This window comes from Agelaius tricolor, unplaced genomic scaffold (genome assembly GCF_023055355.1).
Source record: "Agelaius tricolor isolate 1412-34295 unplaced genomic scaffold, bAgeTri1.0.p SCAF_5, whole genome shotgun sequence".
Classification (NCBI taxonomy): Eukaryota; Metazoa; Chordata; class Aves; order Passeriformes; family Icteridae; genus Agelaius; species Agelaius tricolor.
Genome location: NW_027269265.1, coordinates 38,519,735 through 38,543,860, shown reverse-complemented (window position 1 = coordinate 38,543,860; position 24,126 = coordinate 38,519,735). Strand labels below are relative to the sequence as shown.

Here is a 24,126-nt window from a genome sequence, read left to right as displayed (position 1 = left end):
TTGCCAGCTTCCCCTGACACAGAACACAGGAAACAGAAACGCCCAAACAGAAACGCATCCATTTCATGCTACTTTCTTCACAACAGCCTCCAGCAGTCCTCTGCTGCTTATGAAACAAAGATGGTATCTTTACTAATGGTTACTGATGGCTGCTTCTTTCCCCATAAACTGGCCAAATCTTTTTGAACTCAAACTGTTAGCACCCATAACTGAGGAAGAACTTGTCACAAAGCTAAGCAAGGCATAGACTTGTTCAACCTGCCATCTTGTACTTTAACCAAGCATGCCCAATTCTAAATATTAATGAAAACAATGAACAGTCATTCCCTACTTGTCACACAGTTTTACCCACCTTTATCATTTCAGTTGGGAAAAGATGCCAGAGTGGGTGAATCCCAGCCTACTTACAAGGTTTCTTGAAGGGAGCTTTTCCCTTTTCTTTGGCTGGCCTGATGTGTGTGTATCATTCCCAGTGCTACTACCTGAGCTGCAGCTCTTCCAAATACCACCATCCATATCCCAGGTACTGACAGAAACCTTGGAAATGTGATCTCCCTCGCCTCCACAAAGATCTCCTTCTAGATCACTTAGGAGATGCAGCCTACCCTCCCTTTGACTCTTTACCCCCACAGATCCAGCCCCAAAAATTCCATTCACCAAGTGAAATAATTGGATGACATCAAAAAGAGGGTTAAAGACACTTATAAAAAGTTTTATTTACAGACCATTCCCTAAGCATGAAACCCTCCAAATGACAGAAGTCACAATTTCTGTAACCTATGTGTACAAAGTGCATGTCTTTCCCCCTTCTTCTCTCTGTAGCAGAAGAGGGGGGTAGGGGAGTATCTCTTTTTCTTTATACCTTTCTGCCCCCAAGACAATGGGAGTAACAGCTGGGTCAGACTGAAGGGGACAAGACCTGTTGATGACTGGGTTATCCACCAGGCAGACTATGAATAGTAGTTTAGAATAAAGTAAGGTTAGGAAAAGTGACTCTTTGTTTACTTGTTCAGTCTGCCCAGTGGATTCTCTGTGGAAAAAGAACATAAGATCAAAGCCCCAGGGAATAGGAAGGAAAGGTTATTCAGCTATTCATTAAATTTATTCACAGACTCAATGCAACCACTTCAGGTTTCTCAGGTACATTTGACTCAGTTTCTATTCACAGCCCTGTTGCTCTGGGTTCAAACACAGGCTCCAAAACTGAATCTGATTATCCCAGTGGGAGAGAACTCCTGTACTCCCCAAGCAGTTAGTTCCATAAGCTCACATATAGCCCCACACTATCTGTGTCAGGCAGGGATGAAAGGTTTTGGACAGCAAATGAAAACAGTGCCAACAGCAGCCCGTTGCACGGGACGAGCTACTCCATCTAATTCCTCTTGGAAGCAACCTCGAGAGAGAATCTCCTGCAGTAGCACCCTCCCTTGCACTCCTTGGTGCAGGCAGAGGCACTCTGCCAGCACTGTGCTCACCTGACAAGTAACAGGACCCAGCAAGGAGTGTATGGTTAAGAGCCAGGAAAGCTACACAATCACCTCGCTAGGCTACAAAGCACCAGCGTGAATGCAAGTGGCAAGGAGGAGCAGTGGGCAGGTACAGGAGTTCACTGTATGGAAATTCAAAACACAGATGCCAATACAGAAGAAAGCAAACAGAATGGACACTGGACTCTGAACTTGAGGAAGACTCACTTCAAGGAGCTGATGTGTAATACATCCTCTGTCAGTATGAGGCACTGCACAGGCTACACACCAGACACAGGCTCCATTTGAGAGCTCTCAATCAGGGAAGGAAATGCTGTAGGAGTGCTGGGCCCAGGTGTAGCTTCCTTATTACTTGGATCAGATCTATTCTGAGATAGTGCTTTGCTCACATCAAGGCATGATCTTATTCTCTGAAGAATTCCTCCTTCTCAGAGTCACAGAATCAACTAGGTTGGAAAAGACCATTGAGATCAACCTATATGACCTAACATCAGTATGTCAACTAGACCAGGTCACTGAGTGCCACATCCAATCTTTTCTTAAACACCTCTGGGATGGTGACTCCACCACCTCCCTGGGCAGCCCATTCCAATGCCCAACTATTCTTTCTGTGAAGAACTTTTTCTTTATGTTCAGTCTTAACTTCCCACAGTGCAGCTTAAAACTTTGTCTTCTTGTCCTGTCTCTAGTTGCCTGGGAGAAGAGACCAACCCCCACCTGGCTACAATCTCCTTACAGGGAGTTGTAGAGAGCTCCTCTTCCCCAGATGTCAAACAGCTCTGAAGTGGCCCATTCCAGGCAATAGCACTATGACTCACCTTGCAGTGGCAATGTTCTTTTGCAAGGAAAGTTTTAAGTGTCTTTCAAGTGTATCTGTTCTTGTGCTACAGTTGACCTTCATTTTGTTTCCATCCCACATAGCATTACCTTGATTTACTCAGAAAGCATCTCCTTCCTTGTCAGCCTAATGAAAGAAATACTGAGTTTTCCCTGTTCTCTTGTAGGATAGGTACTCTATTTTTGATATTGTAGCAGCTTCCTTCGTAACTCCTACTATAACTTGAATTAATCAGCATACATCACTACCAAGTACTATTGCTGAGAAAGGATGCTCACTATTTCTGAGATGTGCAGATGCTGATTCCTACATCAATGCATCAACTCATACACACTGAGCCATTGTCAGAAAAGAAAGATACACCTGGGAGTGAGCAAGTTGACAGAATGTTCCTGCCCTGTTAAATGTGGGCAGATTTTGGGCATGGCTGAGAAGAGATGTATTTGGCTCCCTGGAGACCAGAAAGCCAAATATTCCCAAGCACAAGTAATGCAGCGCCCTTCTGTGGCAGCTATTGGAACTACACAGCTATACGAGACCCTGGATTTCCTGTTGCAGATGGCAAGTTCCAGTCCCTCTGTTGACAGCAGCTCCTACTCTTCTGGTCACCTCTTCAGCGCTCTCTCTCTTCACCTGCAAGGTGCTTGTCATTGGCTGTAGGAGACAGTAAAAGAGACAATTTGTCTTGACCTCCCTTGTCATACTGAAAAGCTGGCAGAACATGTGACCAGCTCCTTGCCTCCAGGGATCCGGAGCATTGCAGGCAGATGACTGGACCTGCTTGATCTGCTCTAGCCCATCCCCTCACCAGATGGGAGAACCCGGCTGTGAGCCCACTCTGTGGAAGGAGAAGCAACCTCACAAGAGCAAATGCACCAACAACTGTGCTTTGTGACAGCTCCAGCACAGGGCACCGCTCTCCACCGGACAACAGAGCTAACAGCGTGTCACACAAAATCCAAACGACCTGCAGGCAGACCACTGCCATATTTATGGGCTGTGGAACTACACTTAGGAGCCTTGCACATCCCTCTGCAAGGAAGTCCATTTCGTTCATTAAAATGGTGGGAGTAAAAATGGAGCCTTATTAGCTTCCAGAACAAGGTAGTTTAAGCCAGATCACACTAGGAAGTACTCACAATCACAAACTCTTTCCAGAGATCTCTGAAGTGGGGAGATCTGTCACTTTGGCTCGTTTGTACAGTTCTTCAGGGCATGGCTCTTCCGCTCCTTCGTGTTTGCGTTTTGGAGAAGCCTGGTCTGCTTGAGACAGCCTCACTGCTGTAGAAGGAAGAAGAGTCATCACTGCAATGGTTTCCCTGTGTTTAGATGGCCTCACAAGTACACCCATGCCTAACCTGCCACAGAGCTGGGAGAAAGAAGACTGCGCACAAGCACAGAGCCATTTGGTCACAGTTTCCCTGAAAACATTTACCAAAAAATCTTCGTTAAAAGCAGAATTAAGTCACCCAAACACAAGAGTATCCTCCTTTGACAGAGGACAGCTTAATTATACCTGATTAACCCTACAGCGATCTGCATTTCTCCTTTAAGTGGCTGCATATGATCCCATACAGGCAATAAAAGACTCACATTAATGAACTCTTATTCTTCAGCCATTTTAGACATGAAGGCTCACTGGGGACTTTTGAAAAAAGTGTAAAGGAATGTGAATGTTTTACTAGCTATGTAGCCTCTTCTTATTAGAAAAGGATCCTCTCCTGCCTGTAACCTTTAACATGACATGCAAATCAAAAGCACACAAATAGGTCCAACTCACCTGTACTGGTGCTGCAGCCCTGCCCTGAAGCCGAGTCTGTGACCGGGCCACTGAGATCTTCCACACAAGAAGGGACAGATGCCAGCAAACCTAGAGAATGGCAAGAGGATCTGAGTTAAGAAACAAAACATACCTGGGCTGGGAGAAGCTTTTCACAGAAATACCTTTAGTGATCACCAACCAGCACATCCATATCCCAAAGCAGGGGGAGTTCAGAGCTGCACTGACCCAGTGCTGACTACAGACACACACTGTGATCCAGCTGTGCATTTATTTAGAATACACTGCTTAGGTTTTCTTACAAAGTGAACAATGGACCACTGGTGGTAATATAGATGGTGCTACGCTATCAGCAGCTCTCAGACCTAAGCACTCCACTCTTAGCTGTCTGAGAACATAAGGGAGCTCTCCCTGGAAACCAACTGAGCAGATTTGGCAGGCACTGCTTCCTCTTGCAAAGACAGGCCAGAGAAGCAAGTAACACCTATTTTAAATCATGACCTTTTCTCCCAGCATTCTATCTCCTATTAAAGACACAAACTTTTGCAATTGCTGGTACTTACAGAGGCCCCTATAGCGTGACAGCTGCTGGTAGATCTGCTTCATGCGCTCGATGTTCAGTCGGCTGGTCTCTGCGTGGTTCACCATGGGTTTGGGGTAGTCCACCCCAATGATGCACTTGGCTGCCTTCTGCACAGACTCTGGGGCATTCCATGGTTCGTAGATATATCGTGAAGGGAAACCCTTTAGTTTGGGCAGATACCTCCTGCAACACAAGTAGAAAGCAGTGCAGTCCACACACAATGCACAGAAAGTGCCATGCACCTGTGAGCCACTGATTGACTTCAGCTTAGAGATGCAGAAACAAAGATCAGCTCCAGTCAACATCACTTACTTCACATAGTCACCACTGGGGTCTGTGCGACGTCCAAAGCCCACAGGACAGTAACAGTGGAAGAACTGCTGGAAGAATGCGCTGCATGAGAGCCACATCCAGCTGCCTGCGTTCACGCTGAAATCTGCATCCAGCAACAGCTCATCAAACACCTGCAGCAATTGGAGGAAAAGGCACTGAGACCTTCCCTGGGGAGGACTTTGTGGCAGTAGGACCCAAGATGCTATTTCAAATGGCAGGCACTGAGCTATGAGAACAGAGCAGCAGCACAGAGGTGATCTGCTGGCTGAAGTCAGTTGGCTGGTCAATGCATCTCACTTCCTGACACTTTCACTTAGGGAGGCATGGTCTGCTCACACTGATAAAGTGCTGGCTTATCTCTCATGCAGCTACAGACTAAATCACTACCTAGTGTTGCAGCAAGCTTTGGGTATTGATCCTAGCCTGGCAGGCATAACTAATGTAAAGCATGAGCCCCAGGAAGGAGAGGATGCTGCACAGAAGAACGTGCGCCAAAGCAAGAAGAAAGAACCTTTCTGAAGGTCCCAGAGCACACTACCACTGAGAGGCAGAACAGTTTCAGCAGTATCTCACTCACATCCATGCACAGATGCTGCACTTTAGGCAGCACTTTCAATTATGCTCTTTGTCAGCTTTGTGACCGGAAGCCTCTGCCTCCACTTTTTGTGTAGGGCAGTATGTACACTGGATAGATTCAAGCTGTGTGTCCTTTCAGATGGCCCAAGAGGAGGGTCTTTTACCTCTTTCCTTGAGAGACTCTAGACTCAGATTTCACAGTCATGGAGCGCTCCCTGACCGGCACGGTGATGGATTTTATAATGAGGAAAAAGGTCAGGTTAAGAAGTGACACTAAACTTGCAAAGAAAACAGATGGACTGAGAGAATTTTTACAAAAAAACAACCCAAAACTAAAAGCACCCCCCCATTTAGTTATGGTTACTTGAGGCTTGTGACACAGTCAGAGCCTTGCAGTAGAAGGCAGAAAGAAGTCAGGCTGTTGGCTGGCCAAGAGCCTGCTAGCAAACCCTCTCTTCCATGCACCTTTTACACGTGAAGCAAAAGCCATACCTGTGTGCCCATCCTTGCAGCAAGTGCCAGGGAGACTTTGTTTTCCTTATGGCCTCCTGCAAATATCTGAAAATGCCAGGACTCACCCTGACTCCTGACTCCCAGCTGATCCAGAGGTCACCCCTGGTCAGGAAGCAGGCCACTGCATGTCTGGCCAGATGGTGGATCCACCCTTCTTGTCTCAGTTGGGTCATGATTGCATCAATCCAAGGGAAGCCTGTCTTGCCCTCTGCCCACTTTGCCAAGGCTTCAGGGTTCCTGTCCCAGGGGATTTGTATGCAGATGGGATTCCCCTCCATGCGATCAAATTTTGGGTTGTTGGTGGCTGCTGTGTAGAAGAACTCCCGCCACAGCAGCTGTCCGTACAGAGAGAGGGGGGGTGTGCTGTTCCGCTTCACCTGTGGAGAGGGAACATGGCTGTCACAAGCACTGAAGGACTGCCTTCATGAAGCTGAGCTGTGAGGCACCCATGCACTTACACACATTTCCCAAGTCAGCTACTGACCACTGCCATAAAGGAGCTCAGTGCTGGATCCCCCCTTATCAGAAAGCCCAGATGGTAAAGTCAGAGCACTGACAGAGGTCACTCAGTACAATGACAAGTGACTGGAACGATGTAAAACTAGCTGTAAATGGCTCCACATGGCTCATAAAACAGAAGTCCAGACTGAAGAACAAGGTACCACCAGATTTAAGGCCTGCGTGAGTACATACAGGAGAATTACTTTCTTACCCAAAAGCCTCCTCTGGTAGTAGCAACAAGCTCAGCCCAACAATTAAATGCTAGGGAGGCAACTTATCTTTTGCACCAATTCTGGCACACTGTCTGGCAACCAGCATCATGCTATACAAGCTCAAACCCCACCTGCCCTCCAGGTGAACCTTTTGTCTTACCTTCTTGTACAGCTCCCAGAGACGATAGTAAAACAAGCGGCAGGACAAGCAGCCAAAACGCAGGTAGGGACTGAGTCCTGTAGGGCTGGCCAGCAATGAATTGGCATTCATCCGTGGTCTCTCGTAATTTGCAACCCATGCCTAGACAGATTCAGGAGAAATGAGCCAAAACCCCCTTGTATTTGTGGGACACTGCTAAAGGCAAGCCTCTGTGCAGGTGGTGAGGACACTCACATCTGACAACACAGTCTCTTTTATTTACTTCCAACCACTGCTCAACCCCATGCCCCATTCAAGAAATGCAAAACCTTTGCCCCAAGATTTAAGCCAAAGTTATTTTGCCCAAGAGGATTAATTTGCTTTGCATACAGGAGCTAACAACCTGGAGGGTTCCTAGGGATACCAGCTAACACAACTGTTTATGTCCAGGTACATCTATCTCATTTTACACACTGAACAAATAAACTGGGGAGATTCAGACCCTTTTGTGGAGCATTATGTTGATAATTTATCTCCTCTTCAGCACAAGTATTTATGCTTTGATTTCCACAACTGATATCAAGCCACTCAGCTGGATGGATTGAAGAAGTACAAAATGGTTAAAACTGAGCCATGCTTTGGCAGTGGGTCACCTTTCATTACTTTGAAATTGTTTGCCTTGTGCACTATAATCAAGAACACCAGCTCCATTTAAAAAAATCTGATTATTTCAACAAGGAATGCCAGCCAGTGAGACACCCTATTAAGATGCTGATGGACAAGGGGAAGGCATTCTTTTATAAGCATGTACTCACACTAATACCCAAGGTAAAGATAACAAGAGGTGGTGTGCAGTGTGCAGCCAGGACTGAAAAACTTAACAGAAGAATTTCCAAGTTTGCACTCCTCTAAAGGAAACTGAGAAGTAGACACAAAGAAGAGTCCAATGTGCTTCAAACAGCAGCATAAATAACATACTGCTCTAAATTTTTGGACCATACACTCCTTTCCACAGGTGAACATTATGACCACTGCTAGGAAGAGCAGGGAATGGGGTAATAGGCAACACTACATTTTTCATTTGGAGGCACAGTCTGCAAGAAACACCACTTAAATAAGGGGTTACCTTTCTTTCCAAGTGTTTATCCAGCCGTGCCAGAGCTTCTGTCTCCCCTCCTTGCCAGATTGCAGGGGCAAGACCATCAGTAGGAAAGCCTGAGAGAAAGAACTTTGTAAGATTTGAAGCTATGCCAGACAGAGGGCATAGATATGGATAATGCACTAACAACAGCAAGACAGTACATACTACAGTTACCTAACGTGGCTTACTTGCTGCTCTAATCCTTGTACAGCAGGCAAATCATGTAGGATATAGGGAGAGCCTGCTCATGATACAGCACTTCAAGGGCCTCTCCCTGCAATGCTACAGGGAGCCTTATGGTGACTTTCCCCATTGCTCACAGCCAGCATTCTCTCTGGCATGTCAGCACTACCCACAGGCCAGAGCAGCTGACAATGAAACATCTGCTTCACAGCTCTGCCTTACAAAACACCTTGCCATCGACATCAGCAGCTCACTAAGTAGCCCAGCTGCTCCTGGTGAGGCTCCTACTCTGCTGAGGCTGGTGCTGGGGAAGGCACTGGATTAGTGCAAAAGAACCACTGCAAAGGGGGAAGCAATAATGCAGTCCCCCTACAGTGCTCTGGGCACACAGAGGAGCCTCCCCTGGCAGCAAGCAGAGCAGTGTAAGGTTACAGGTAGTCTCACATTTGGCCAGACAATAAAGAAAGTAGATCCATGCAGGACTGCAGCCCTCAGGATACTCCTGTTGTGAAGCCCCATGCTTTTACATGACTGTTGAAGCTGTGCCTTAAGGTGTCAGGAGATACTTCCTATAAAGCTGGTATGGAGCTTCCAGTCACAGACACACAGACAGTATTCTGCATTAGTCTTTTCTTCCCTTGCATTTAGATTCACTTCCCTGATGTAGGTCTTGCATTCCTCATGCCTCAGCTATTCATTCTCCTTCTTCAAGTCTTACAGGACTGTAAGGCACAGCAGGATGAGTGGAAGGAATTTTTGTAATATCTTTTGTCTTGCTAAGTTCACAAATTGGTGCCGCTTGGCAATACCGGAATGAAATTATCTAAACCTGGTACACAGTTAGTTTACCTCCTCAGGTCTGTTACACAACATGCCTGAGATTGCAGTAGGAGGAAAGCAGCTGGTGAGGACATGAGATCCTAGTACAGTGGTTACATGCTCAGTATAGCAGAGAGCACAATGACAGATGCAGAGCCCTTCAGAGCAGTGCTAAAGGGGATGCTGGGCATCAGCAGCAGTGCAAGAGATGCCAGCGTGTTATCACAAGGTCCGGCACTTGCTGAAAGAATTAGGCCACGCTATGGCTAGAGGCAGCCCATGTCAGGTGAGAACATGTGCCAGCCACTGCAAACAGTTCCACTAGATCCTGTTTCAGCTAGCAGTAGTCCTTGCCTTCACTCTTGACACATACCCAGCTCTTCCAGGGATGGGACCCCATAGACATCATCATGGTTTTCCTGGATGTCCACTTTACATGTTTCCATCTGCTGACTTATTACAGTGCTCACTGGCTTCTTGGGGAGCTCCATACGGCTAATGATGGCCTGGAAGCGCTTGTAGGTGAGGGGTGGCTTGTGGCCATTCAGCTCAATTATTCTGGAGATAAAATAAACAAGATGAAACAACACAGCCTCACTACCACAAACAACACATGGAAATGACATCCAGACTGGACCCTGCTATCTCTGTTCAGGATAGCCTTTCACTCTGATTACTGAAATCCTTATAGACCTATGTTTCACTTGATGCATCCCTCAAAGGGATATTAAAATCAGCCAAACAAAATTCTAAAATACATCAGAAGACAAAATATCATATATTTCCACATCTCCACAGGGGAAAAAAACAAACCTCAAAACAGCTCCAGCTGAATCAAGCTGAGCATCATATCTCTCTCCTGGAGCTCATCAGACCCCTGTATGAAACCTCTACCTGATTACTGCCTGTCTCCTCAAGGTGGCAAACCCTAGACTTGCATCTGGGTCCCCTGACACCTTGTGATATCCTAATCTGATTCTGACCGTACTTCCTTCTTTTCTGACACAGAAGACTCAGCCTGTTAGTGACCCCTCCTCCACCTATCTTGGATGAGACAAATCCCAGTTTGCATCATTCCTCTCTCCCTGTGATTAGAGAGATCACTATCCTCCCTTCATGCCATAAGGTCACGAGCAGCCCTGTCTCATGGTATTGACCTGTGTCAGATCACACTATGGAAAAAGACAGTCAAGGTTCTCCATTCCTCTACTTCATCAAGCATCCACAGCCTGCTGGGGCCATGCAGTCTTATTTTTCCTGGGACAGAGAACTTTGAGAAGCCCCCTGGGCACGGTAAACTTCCCCAGGCTGAAAGATGCCATTTTTAACCCCTCTCCTGTAGGAGTGGAAGGAGTTAACAGCAAAGCCGACAGCACAGGGATCGCCAGCATTACGTAAAGCGGAGGCAGGCAACCCCACGGCTCACACAGGAGCCGCAGCACAGCAGCCTTCCCCACCCATTTCAATCAACAGCTTATGCAAGGGGCCGGGCTTAGAGCCGAGTGTTCCGGCGGCGCCATGTGCCGCCCCTTCCCCCGGGGCCGCACGTGTGGCGGGGCGGAGCGACACGCCGGGGCCGGGGCTCCCTCCCGCACGTGTGCGCCGCGGTGACCCGGCTCCCCGGCACCGGCCCGGAGCCAGCCCTCCCGCACAGCCGGCCGAGGGAAGCGGAGCCTTCCCCACGGGCAGCACGGCTGAACAGAGTAAAAATGAAGCCGCCTGCAGTTTCCTCCCTGTTTTCTGCTTTTAAGTTGTAAACACTGGGAGATAAAGACATTAACGAACAGGGCAAGGAGGGAGGGAAGGCCATCGGGATGTGCACAGCACTCTGACATAGACAAAGCCACAGAGACAGATATATTTGCATTTGCCTTACAGCCAACACGTTCTGTCCTGCATCACCACCAGAGTGCATCTCCTCTGCTCTCCTGCGTGCACTTTTTTGCTGTCTGTCTCCACGTTCCACCCCAGAGATGGCAAGAAATGACAGAACTCATCACCCACCACACTCTTCTCTGTGACTGCTTTGTGAGTCCCCAGACAAGACCAGCCAAAGATTCCCAGAAAAATCAGTGTTTCCACTGGATGAGAAGTGAGGTACTTCCAGTTACAGCACTCTAGAGAGGCTCACTTGTTTCCATAGGAATTCAGAGCTTGGAAGAGAAAATGTGACAAAGCTGCACCGTGTTTGCCCTGAGGTGCTTGTGACAGGGGCAGGGAAGCTTCTTCTTCCACACTGCCTCTTTTTTCAGTCCTGCTAAAGCTGCAGTTGAGTCTGAGATCCACACCCTTGTACAAGATCCACAGCTAAAACTTCTGTGGACAGCTGGCTACTTGGAGCAAATCACTGTGACTAGCAGATGGATGCTAGTGTCTGTGCTTGAAATCCTCAAGGATGTGAATATGAGTGAAGTTACCTACTACCACTCCTGAATTCATAAAGACTTATTGGATCGGGGACACAAATATATTAAGATAGGACTAGGACAAGTTGCACATTTCACAGCACCTGACACTGGCATTATGCACTAAATCTGGACCTTACACAATGCTGCAAGGAAAAGAAGTATTGAATACTGGATATTGCACAATATGGGGTATTATGCTACACTTACTGGGTATTGTAGTACTGTTCAGGCCTTCTGTACAAAAAATTGTACAGGAAGCTCCCCAAGCAGGGGTCCTTTCCTTCCTCATACTGACCTTCTAATCCAGGCCATACACTTTCACATGACTTTCAATGACAAAATGGGAGGCCCCTCCCCAGGATTTAATACTCCCAGTTCACCCATCTCCCCCAGCCCAATTTGCCACATGCAGCAGTTGTTCTAGCTTTCCTGAAGTGGAACAGAGAATCACTGTATTCATCACACAGAACCTTACCTTAGTTAGTGAGCACACCCAAAACTGGCTGTGCTACCAAACTAGCAATATGCTGCTGCCCAGCACTATCTGACAGTAGTACCTTGATGCCAGAAGTTATGAAGGTCTGTTTGACCATCAGTCACACTTCACCTCAGGAAAGCAGGCAACCCAAACCTGACCAAACAATTCCAGCACTGCTATGATTATAAGGTATGTTACAGTCAGTCACCTGTGACAGCAGAGTGTCTGCAGACTCAAATTCATGTCCTCACAGGTGTCAGCTTCTAAATCATCTCCACAGCAGTGCCCCTGCAGGATGGCTAATGGGCTCAGGAAAGCTGCTGGCCTCAAACACCTGACACCTCAGCTCGCTAGCAAATGACAAGGCTGGGTTCTGGCAAGGGACTGAATGTGCTGCCCTGCTTCCTTGCAGGAGGAAGAGCTGGCTGCCAGCACTCGGCACGCAGGCTGCCCAAGGCAGCCCAGTACCAATTCACGCGGACTGTGTTGTTAGCCTTGCCAGCTTATGCAATTGCTCTGATCCAAATCCCCGCTCCAGAGAGCTCATGGAGGGTTCTGTCTAGTAGAACAAAGGGTATTTCTACAGATTCAGAGAGGAGATGGAGAGATAAGCAACTGATCTGTCCATCCAACAGATGCTGAACAAAGAACAAGCAGTTCAACTTCCGCAGAAACACATACTGAGAAGATGAGAGATGAAGAAGTGACTTGATGACAGGCTCGGTATCGGCAGTGGGGGAAAACACCTGACACCAGAGCACCATGCAAGACAGGAGAGGATAACAAGATGTGGCAAGCAGAAGTTTGAGTAAACCTTCTTAGAAATAACCCACCTTTTTGGCACAGTGTACTCAACTGCAGAAGCACCAAGGCACGCACAGCTCCCCAGGCTCGGTTCATTTAAGTTAGCACGTGCTCCTATGAGAACACATTCTACAGTCATTTCAGCCTTAGCCTCCGGCAAGGCTGATCCTGATGTATGCTACAAGCACACAAGATCACAGCATTCTTTTCTGACCTACACCACTCCTGCTGAACAACCCAGCCTGCCTGGGATTACAGAACCCACAGTGCTGACCACAAGTAAACACACTACAAAGGATTTCGATCCTAAGGAGGAGAAAATGGGCAGATCCAGGGAAGAGACAAAGCAACCTGTCACCTGGAAGCTGTCAGACAGAATAACTGTCAAGTAAAGGCTTATGAACAGGCTAAGCTGATACCCAAGAAATTATTTTTTCTGTCTGACTTCTACAATCTGAACATTGCTCAGCTTGATTGGGATTTCCCAGATTTTCTTAGGAGTATTTACCAGCACTGATGTTCATTTTCTACACCTCTCTCCTTGTTTTGGGGAAGAGGAGGTGAAAGATGCCCTGATAATCACACAGGTATGCTGGCAGTGCCAACAAGGGGCAAACTGTAATCTTCCTACTGGGTAAAACTGGTCAAATTCACAAGTTAACTGAACAGGCTCTTGGCAAATGTTTAAAAGAAGCTGGTGAAGGTGGTACCAGGAACACACTGCAGGGGACAAGAGAAGTGCTGGATTCATTTATGTAGGAGTGAAAGATTAGTCTAAATTGTTTGAAACTGGGCTGAAAATCTTGTCAGAAACCTGATTAAAGAAAGATGAGAAGTAGGATGCCACCACCAGGTATTACTACCACCTGCTAATTATGCAGGAAAAACATTAGGGTGAGCAGAGGGACAGTACATACCAAGAGTTAGAAGCTGGAAGGAGAGATAGTCTGAGACTTCCAGGAGAAATACAGTATCACAAACTGTATTACCACCTGCTGAGAAATCTCAGAGATGCCAAGAACCAAGAAATGTCAGAGTAACCGGACACCTCAAGCACATCCACACAGACTGGGCATCTATCACACCCCATCACCTGCCAAAACCCAGTTTTCAAGTTGCCATAAACGACTGCTTCATGAAACAAGAAATCAAGAACCCACAAGAAGTGTTAATTCATTATTTAGTCTTAGACAGTGCTAAGGTATAGCTGAAAATGTTAGTTATCACTTGCCTGCTCTGTGACTTTAGCATGCATCAATTTAACACCCTTCCAGGAGCAACAATATCATACAGATGTGAAAAGCTATTTCAGAAAGATCACAAGAGTCAAAACAATTAAAGAATAGCATCAGCTAAGACAAGAGAGGCAGAATCTTTTGAAAAAATGAAGACAAAAACAGAAACCCACCAAACTTTGGTGGGTTAAATTAAAAACCACAGCCTTCTTGCATCTCCTAATCAAAATCAAAGTTTGAGAAACTTTTTAAAAAAAGCATAAGTAGTAAAACAAAATCTAACCAAGACCATCCCATTTACAGATAGTCCAAGATATTTACAGGCCCAAGAGGTGATAAACTCATTAAAGAGAGACTGTAAGAGCACCTGCATATATTTCTGTAGGTGTATTCACTATGGAGGTATCTAGGGAGGTTATGACTCTTGGTTTTTTTAAAGAAAATGTTATCAGATGCTGTGACAGATTGGGAGACCAGGAAAGAGTGCCTGGTGGAAAAAAGTGCACAAAACAATGCTATGCTTTAAAAGCTTGCCAGGGCCACCAACTATTCACCCAGAAATTGTAACTGTCCAAATACTGTGGGGGAAAAAAAGTAAATACCACTCCTGATTTTAAAAGCATTTCAGGGGCATCAGAGGGACAAATGAATAGACTGATGTGAACATTAGGCAGATGGGTAGAAAACACTAATGGAAACAGTGAATGCATGGATGTACACAATATGTTGGAGGGTTAATTTGGCCTTGGTAAAAGGGAAGTTGTGCCTGAAAATCTATTAGAGACATTTGAGCCTGGGGCAAAGGAGTCAATATATCCTCTGAATTTTGAGAAATTTCATTGAGATCCCTCAATGAAAAAATTTAAAGAAACCACAATAATTTGCAATAAAGGAAAAGATCCATGCAGACAGAAAATTCTTTCATTTACAGAATTAGAGAAGGAATCTATTTTTCCAACAGGAAGAGAAATCCTACACAGAGCTGAACTAGGGCTTGTGCTGCTCAATATTTTTTACAAAAATATCTGGGAAGGGACAAAAAAGAGCATGATGATAAAGATTACTGACGCAATAAGCATCTGGGATAGCTAAAGATAAAATGCAACTTAACAATTTCCCTATATACCACATAACCAGCTGCCAAAAATATCAGATGAAATTGCAGTGTTGGTCATGTTGTTTCTCCATATGCAATCCTAAACTTATTTACAGAGTAGCAGCCTCTCAAATAGCTATGACCATTCTCGAAGGAAGCCCTGAGACATCAGTTTAATGTTTAGCAGCACTCAGAAAAATCAGAAATAATGCTACTGTTAGGAAAAGACAGGACACATTATAGCACTCTAAAAATCTATGTTGCTTCTACATTTTGCGCACTTCTTGTCATTTTCACCACTGCTCTCCACCTCTAGAAATACCTGGAAGTATAAAGAAAGGTGATAAAACAAGAGATTTAGAACAGATTCCATCTGAAACTCCATTTTGGAAAAGACATAGGTGACATGAAGAAGAATGTGATGGCCGTTGACACTGGAGGGGTGAGAATGTAATAAACTTTGGTAATAAACATGGTATTCTAATGCAGAATTAGAAAACAGCACCTGCTCACAAGACAGGTTCAAGAATCCTTCTCACTCCAGGGACAAACATTTCCACACAGTATGTGCTAACTGCAAAGCTTCTTCCCGTAGGAAATTATGGATGTTAAAGATTTACAGGAGAAAATCTACATTCAGCATTACTGGCACAAGTCACATCAGAAAGAAAAGGGAAAAAAAAGGGAGAAAGAAAAAAAAAGCAAGCAACCTGTAAGAATAGTTCTAAAACACAGTACTGACTTTGAAGTCAAGCATACATTAGAGTCTTAGCTGAAAGACTGTCACCACCATTTAAAATCACATGTATATAGAGGGATTATACATATAAGTGAATATATAAAAACTCAACATCAAAACAACAAACATAGCAAACACACAACAAAGACAAAGCATTCAGGTTTTAGAAAAAGGGAAGTTTGTTCCAATCTACCTTGTTTTACTTCTTCCAGCTGTCCTGACACATCCATCAGTTAAAAGCCCTGCTTTCATAACCTGTTTGAGACAACAGCTCAACTACCTTTATTACAATGAAGCAAAAAAAAAAAAGCAATCCATACATTGAGGACATGCTCAAGGGGAGCAACCAACAGGACACAGCTGAGCAAATTAAATGCCACTCAAGTACAAAGTTTAATAAGCTTGAGGCAACACCTTTCTGTACATTCACGTCACTGTCAGCACTTTGACGTGTTCTAATCAAAGTGGAGTGTGCCAAGTAATCCTTACAGGCTCACTCAGGATGACAGTGATCAGTGTAATGGAACAGACTGAAGTCTTTGCAGACAGGACAATCCCAGCCTAGCCCTGACAGCACCTCTGCCCTTTCTCTGCCCATACCTGTCCAGGTCATAGAGGGTGTGGGAGTTCTCTATCACCACCTCCACACCAGCCTCCTTGGCCAGTTTGACGATAGCTGCATCCCTCTCCTTTCCAAACGGCTCCGAGTCATATTCAAAGGTGAGACGAGTGACTCCCCATTCCTGCAAGAAAAACAATACACCCAGCTGTCAAACAGAAGACTATTTCTAACTAACACAGTTACAAATGAAGATTTCAGAATTCCTGAGCAATTTAAAGTTCTGGAAGCTTTGAGTGTTGCTGTGAGAACAGCAATCTGAATTTGAGATAAGCAAAGAAGCAACAATTTTATCAGCTCTAGCAAACATCAGATCTGCTATGCAAATTTGTAATGTCAGGTTTAAAACACATCAGAGGAGGTTCAGTTCTTGTCTATTACTGTTCTTAGATATCAGCTCAGTTCCTGAGCCCTACCAGTAACACGTTTTGTTGCACATGCTGTCCTGAAGTAACCTTACCATCCTCTTCCAGCATTTGCAGAAAAAGCATTTCAGAAAGCTCTTCCAACAGAAGTTCTGCTCAACCCCCCATGTTTTTTATGTGGCAACATTAAGTAAAATCAATACAGTCTAAATTTTTCCTGATATCTCTTTAAAGACATCACACAATAGGAAACCAATATCCATCCCAAACAGAAAGAAACAGGAAATTGCAGGACATAGGACAGCAACTGAGTGAATCTTTCTGGTGTGCACAGTAGGGTATGATACTGCAATTCAGATTTAAAGTCCTGCCTTTCTGGAGTTATTTTAGAACTCTAGAATTATAGAATGGTTGGAGCTGGAAGGAACCTTAAAGATCACTTAGTTCCAACCCCGTTAGTCAAGCCATGCACTTACTCTCATCTTCATAGCTTTAATAGATCCCTCACAAATTACATGGCATAGGCCTTATGAAAGAGCACTCAGACTCTTCCAGGCTTTTCTAGAGCACAGATTGTTCTCAAAGTCTATGGCCTAGTTTTCCTCAGAAAATGAATCCTATGAGAAGAGGTTTAATGGTTTCCACAGCGACCTTCCCAAGACATCCATCAACCAGAGCAGCAGCCCACAGATTTGTTTAGCAAACACAACCAGAAATCTACAGACATTTAAAAACACCCTCACACAACTAAGAACCACAATTCTCCAAGTGAGAGAGTCTAAATCACCCCTGTATATACAGGAGACTTTTCTACCTGCCAAACAGAAGCAAAGCACAAAGAACAAATGTGGTAGTTCCCTGAAGACCATTAAAAATAATGCCAAATACGGGGAAGGGGATTTTGAAGCAGAAAACAACTGTACAAGCCACCTACATTTCTAAACTTGCAGACTCAAGCCTAAAATTAATTTTAAGAAGGACAGAGAAATTAACAAGTTATATACCAATGAATGTACATCTTAAAGAGATCCTCCACCCATTTTTCAAAGTAAGAACATGACAGCATCCATAACTCAGAGCAGGGGTCAGACAGACATTCCAGGCCCTGCCCTGCTCCTCTGTGATTTAGCAGTTTAATTTTAAACTTTTCTTTCTTCTATAAGAAAGCCAGGAGCAACTAGAGGACTTGGAAAAGATGGCTTGGTCTCAAAGAACTACACATTACTGCCTTGAAAGAATGGAATAAAAAACCATTAGGCTTACAGGAATTTTAGGTAAGCAGCCAACACTTTAAATTCAGGTATTTCCTACAGTTTTGAGAAGGCCACTGCTCTATGTGATGCAGGAGTACACAGGAAGCAGAGCACAACCAACCAGAAAATCTGTTACCTCTATGACAGTAAATTGCTGCAGATATACAAAAGAAAAGTTATGACTGATGACTTGCCTCTTAGTGTCTAACCTAGAGCAAAGAAAAACTGTAGGGGAAAAAGCACCAAAGGAATTGTGAAAACACTTCAGTGAACAAACAGTGCACTTTTATAGAAGAGGTAAAACTACAGATGTTTATTCAGAAGAAGTGAGACAAAAAACTTCTGCACAGGTTAACACACTGCTAACGAGTACACTTGTCATGGTATCCATACACAGCAGTGCCTTTGTGGTGACTGTTAATGACAACATAGCTCAGCTACTGGCAGAGAGAGCAGAAATTACATTAGGCCTAAGTATTGCAGTAGCAAATGTGACATAACTCTCCTCTTCACAAAAGCTGACAGCAAGGCACAAGCTGCTGCTAATTCCGTGTTCAGTGCAGCAGCTCTGGAGAGTCTCAATCCCTACCAAAGCCATATATTTATCATGTAAATGATAAACTTCCCTCTACCTTTTCCAGCTCTGTTGCAGTACTCCTGAGATACTCATCAGCTCACCTACCCAGACAAAACAGACTGCAGCAAAAAGCAGTTCTGGCTGATTACACAACCAATGTCTCCAAACTTCAGACTCTGCCAACTAGTTTTTGTTCTTTAACCAACTGAGCATTTTCCTCTGATAAAGTTTTAATTATCTGGTGAATACCCTGAACTAAAGAGGGCATGAACTACTATTAGCTGGAACTTACTTGCAGGTCAAAAGATAAAAATAATCCAGACTCTGAAAAGGCTAAAAGCAGCACATAGTTTGTGTCATGTGTTAAGATGCAGAAGCCAAAATAAGTATCAGTGCCCCTTCTCATCTGCACAGTCCAGTTCCTCCCCGGTACTAACTGCCCTCCTCCAGAAAATACACATCAGAACCATTTACACAAGGAGGGTACATATTCAAGTTCACCACTCCTTCTCTGGCAGCTGCTCTGCAGTAGGATTTGGGGGACACTATTCTGTCAACCATATAAGGCACAGCCCACATGACACCCCCAACTCATACAACTATTAAGAGACACATTTTTTTCATTTAGTTTTGTAACACTATCAAAGACATTGTCAAAAAGGAAGAATGACACTGTATGAGAATCCCTGATATTCAAGGAGATGCTCTTGTTAGCCCTGACATCTGCAGCACTGACATATCATATTAGAAATGTGCTCCAATGATCCATTATTGATCACCAAGGTAACTGCATATTCCTAAACAGTACATCAGCAGGAAGCTTGGACCCAAGCTATATCCTGCTGCTGAGATGACTAAACTGCAGTCTTGAACAGAAAAAGAAAAGGAAGGTCAGCTAACATAAAAGCTCCTGAATTTTGAAATTTTAACACAAAATCCTACTTGCAATTCACATACAGATCAGTGAACTTTCTTCTGTTGTCTGTAAAGGTTTATGAACACAGCAGTCTTCCTAAGTAAAAACTGCAATAAGCAAATTGCCACTAGGGAAGAAGCTCTCAAAAAGAAGGGTCTGTGTGTCACAGCCCTGTGAGAGGTGACTTAGACAAACTAAGTTCAAGACCACCATCCAAAACCAGATGGGCACGCTGATAGTAGGTTCCACCCTACAACTACATTTCTTTGCAAGTCTGAGTTTAGGTGCAGATCTGGCTCCCAAGCTGCTCCTCATAGATAGTAGTTAGTTAGTTGTAGTTAAGGAGGAAAGTTTGTTATAGTGAAGAACTAGTTATGGTTAAAGAGATGCCGAGGGAATCACCATTCATTAGGGAGTGAAAGCAAGTTTAGCACCAGGTCACCAATTTTTCTTTGTTATGCTCCAAAAAATTACTCTCTTACTTTAAAGAGTCTTGGGAAGACATCTGTTGGCTGCCCTCGCACAACAAACAAGCGAGAGTTCAGTTTCCTTAAACTGTTATCCAGATCTTCCAGGGACTGGAGAAGAAATCTGCAGAGAAGAAACAACAGCAGTTAGTGTCAGCTATAAGGCAAATGAGAATTTGCATGGAACTCCAGCAAACCTGCGTCACCAAATGAAGCTGAAGTTTGGACAAGAACCAGAAAACAAGAATTCATATTTACCTCTGGTCTGTCTAACATCTTTTATGAGATTGCAGCACCAGCCAGCTCCCATTCACTCACATGCAATTTGTGCTTGTCCAGATCCAAGAGGCTTCCAGGATGATGTTCTTACTGCAACCCACTTCCCACATTCTCCAGAACACCCTTGTCAGTTCTTCTCTCCACATTACATGGAGAAAGCATAAACCATGTAATTCCCTACTGTATGTTTTTTCACAGGTTTTGGGGCAAAAAGGGATGTTGCATATGAAGAACAATTGTGATGCATTACTCCAAAGAAAGTAATGAAATACTGCAAGAACTGGGCAGGTTTTACAGTTCTAGCTATAAATACATCATGTCACAGCAGAGAAATGTACTCTCCCAGCTCATCAGTAGCACAAGACTGAGCACCAAAATCTCCCAAGGCAAGTATCATCTGTACTTTGAATAATTGCAAAGAGAACTGCAATTCACCTTGCACCATGAAGGCACAGAGATGAGAGCATACCGAGACATTCTTCTACTCCCTCTCACCCCAAAACTCTAAAAAGCCATGTAAGTGCTTTCTGCATTTAATGGTATGTCTTACTAATCCCCCACTAAGCTATAAACCACCAAATGTATAACATTTGCTTTTCCAGTCACACATCACCCCCATCTACAGAGTAACTTCACTTTGTTTTATTTAACTCTGCAAAAGACACCAGCTTTAAAACTTTAATGTCTCCTCAGCACCTGGCACTGCTGGCAAACCCACAACCCTTTGTAAGTGAGCCTGCCAACCTTTACCTTTCCCTCTGTCCTCCACGCCCACTGTGCAGTGTGATCTGCCAGAACCCCTCTGCTCCCTAAAGACCCCCCACAACCAAGGAAAGCCAAGCTACTACAACTGCACTGCAAAGTGGCAACTTCTCTCTCCTCAGCTGCACTGCCCACAGTGTGAACTGAGAGCTTCCAGATAGAGCAAGTTAGCTCTGCACTTCTAGAAGGAGAAAAGGGTGCAGGGCTCAAAAAGAAGGGCACTCTATGACAAAGGAGAACACCCAGAACCAGGTCCAGGTAACCTAAACAAACCACTCCGTGAGCCCCAGCCCACTTTCAATTTATTAAGTACGAGCATCAAGTGCCCGAGGTGTTCTAAAAACTTTAACAAGCATTAATTAGTCCTATATGGCTCACACATGCTGTGCAGTTAAATAACATAAGTTTTCCAACACGATAAATTTGTAAGAACTAGGTAAAACATAAGCATTTGCCTTTGAAGAACAGAACTCTGAAAACAAATATTTGGATTAAAAAAAAATCAGCAAAACAAACCCAAGGCTCACAATGGGAATGAATGGGACTTTAGCCAACATAAGTAACTTGCTAATACGTTTTTTGCCTAACAGCCAGTGGCACTCATTTCTGACCTCTGCAGTAGTTCCACACCTCCAAGAAAACATTATTTTTAAAAACTTTGCTTGCTCATATATTCCATGATTACAACATAAAGAAGACTCCTAACTGTTTCCCTCCCTTCACAACGTTGGTGGAAACAAACAAGGATTAAACAGATCAGGAATTAATCTGTTGTGCCACCACTTTGGTTCTTCCAAATGCGGACAATCGGCAACAACAGCAGCACGTGAAAAGCATTTCTGTCTGTAGAAAGTCTGGTCTATGGAAAGATCAAATCAGATTCCTATAACAGAATTCACAATTTTCTGCACTTTGAATGACTACACTTAAGTAACTTCTGCACATTTACAATTTTTAAGCCATTGTCTGCTGTGGGATTCTAGAAACATATAGATATGACCCATACAATCCCATGCCTTGAAATGAAGCTAAGGTGCACAGTAGAAGCAATCAATTACAACTCCAGTTTCCCTAGTGCACAGCCACGTGACATTTCCAAGAGCTTTCAAAGCATCTTTAGCCGGGTGGTTGTCTGTCGACTTCCTCTGAGAGGGTAGTAGGAGATCTGCTTCACTTGTATGCAAGGGAGTCTTGCCCGGGAGAATCCCTATCTGGACTGGGGTTCCAAATATTTAGGCTGCTGAGACCTGCCAGAACAGCATTATGTAACGTTACTGGCTACAGGTACGTGAGGTCTTGATCTTTGCACAGACGTGACTCATGCTATACATTTTTCCATTTGCAGAGATGAGGAAAAGCCCATTCAGCTTCATCTCTAGTTTCTTAGCAGCAGCCGCTGTGCATTTCCCTAAAACCGGAGCGATGGGAGGACCGGAGCTGCGTGCGCACATGCCTACGCGCGCCCGGCAGCCCAAGGGCAGAGGGGAGGCGTGCTGCAGCCGCGAAGCTGAGCATTCTTTGCCCTCGTCTCTACATTCAGGGAAAAGGGTTTCCCAAAGCTAAGTGTCCATCGGTTGCTGCTCTCACGCACTCGCCCCACTGATAAAGTCTAATGACATTATATAAAGTTGAAGGCATCCTCCCCCACAGGCAGGCAGCATTGCTGAGAAAACCGCGGCGAGGCCAAGCGGACAAGGCACAGCCGCTCTCCTGCAGGAGGGCCGGGGGAGCACTAAGTGGGCCCAACACGGAAGCGGGTGCTGCTGCGGCCCCAGCGGCACGGCACACACCGCGCCCAGAGCGCTCCGGTGCCGCGGGAGCCTCGTCCCGCACGGTCCCACCCGCGGCCCGCAGGCCCGGTGCCACTCACCGCCAGCGGTTGATGCCCACGGCGGAGGAGGCGGCGAACCAGGGGTCCAGGATATAGATGCAGCGGAGGGACGTGGCGTCCCGCAGCGCTTCCTGCAGCGCCGGGTTGTCGTGGAGCCGCAGCCCGCGGCGGAACCAGTGCACGGAGCGGCACAAGGCCGGCGCCGGGCCCAGCGCGGCCGCGGCCGCCGCCGCCATCGCCGCCGCCCGATCCGCGGTACCGCCCCGCCCCGCCGCGTGACTGGCGCGCGCGGGGGCAGCCAATCAGCGCGGCGGGGCGGGGCGGGCGGCGCGGCGGGGGCGCTGTGCTGCCCTCCAGCGGCCGAGGCCGCAGCTGCCGCCTGCGGGGCGGCGTCGCCCGAAACCGCCCCGGAAATGTCGCTGCCACCCCCAGAGAGCGACCCCCCAGTTTAGTCAGCAGGGTGGGTCGCCACAGGTCAACGTTAAAAATCTCCATTCCAATAAAAAAAAGAAAAAAACCAAAATATTTTCAAACACCCCCAAATGGCTGCCTGCATCGAAAAGGGACCTGCGGCCATGAACCCTGGAGCAGGAGCACCTTCCATCCCCCCAAATTCAACAGGAACATATTTTGGGCAGAAATTGAGTGTTCTTGGGTAGGCGTGGTCAGACATCACTCACGGGACATGGTACATCATGTAGGATCCATGGAGCGGGGTATGAAGCAATGGCATGGACTGCCCAGGATTGCTATGGGAGTAACTTTATGTTTAAAAGGGCCAGGGATTTAGAAAGCTGGTGCAACATCACAGCTCACCACAGGATGTTTGTTGCTACTGACCCCAGGAATCAGAAATCACAGCACTGACATATTCTATTGCATAGAACCAGACTGAGGAGGTGGGGCAGGTTGGGCAGAGATTTCTGCAGACCTGCTCAGCAGCAAGTTCCAAGCAAAGGAATTGATACCGTAGAGCGAAACTCATTGCATTGAAGGATTCACAGAGGAGCTACAAAGTAAACATGGATCAAGCCCCCTGAAACAAGGGAATGGACAACAACCCCATTTTCAATACACACCTACTCCCTACAAAGAGGGTAAGGAGAAGTGTTGCAAACCCTTGGTGTACTGGGATCCCCACCCTACAGCAACAAGTGTTTCAGAGTAACTTTTCCACTCCTGGGAGTCACTG

At 45.6% G+C, this 24,126-nt stretch overlaps 1 protein-coding gene across 2 annotated transcripts; it reads right to left on the bottom strand.

Annotated features, from left to right (window-relative positions):
- Positions 1-691: 691 nt before the first annotated feature.
- On the bottom strand, positions 692-23,210 carry CRY2 (cryptochrome circadian regulator 2). 2 transcript variants are annotated; one of them, XM_071427390.1, is made up of 12 exons: positions 22,974-23,210; positions 20,078-20,186; positions 16,466-16,608; positions 9,479-9,663; positions 8,089-8,177; positions 6,984-7,124; positions 6,176-6,487; positions 5,001-5,152; positions 4,669-4,871; positions 4,106-4,195; positions 3,465-3,603; positions 692-2,979 (listed from the first exon to the last, which is right to left on the bottom strand). In XM_071427390.1, the coding sequence occupies exons 1-11, from the start codon at positions 23,168-23,170 to the stop codon at positions 3,467-3,469; spliced, it is 1,758 nt and encodes a 585-aa protein (XP_071283491.1). In that variant the 5' UTR covers positions 23,171-23,210; the 3' UTR covers positions 692-2,979; positions 3,465-3,466. The 2 variants fall into 2 exon arrangements, with proteins under 2 accessions (XP_071283491.1, XP_071283490.1); XM_071427389.1 differs by having other exon boundaries at positions 3,465-3,606; positions 22,974-23,209.
- Between the last annotated feature and the right edge of the window lie 916 nt (positions 23,211-24,126).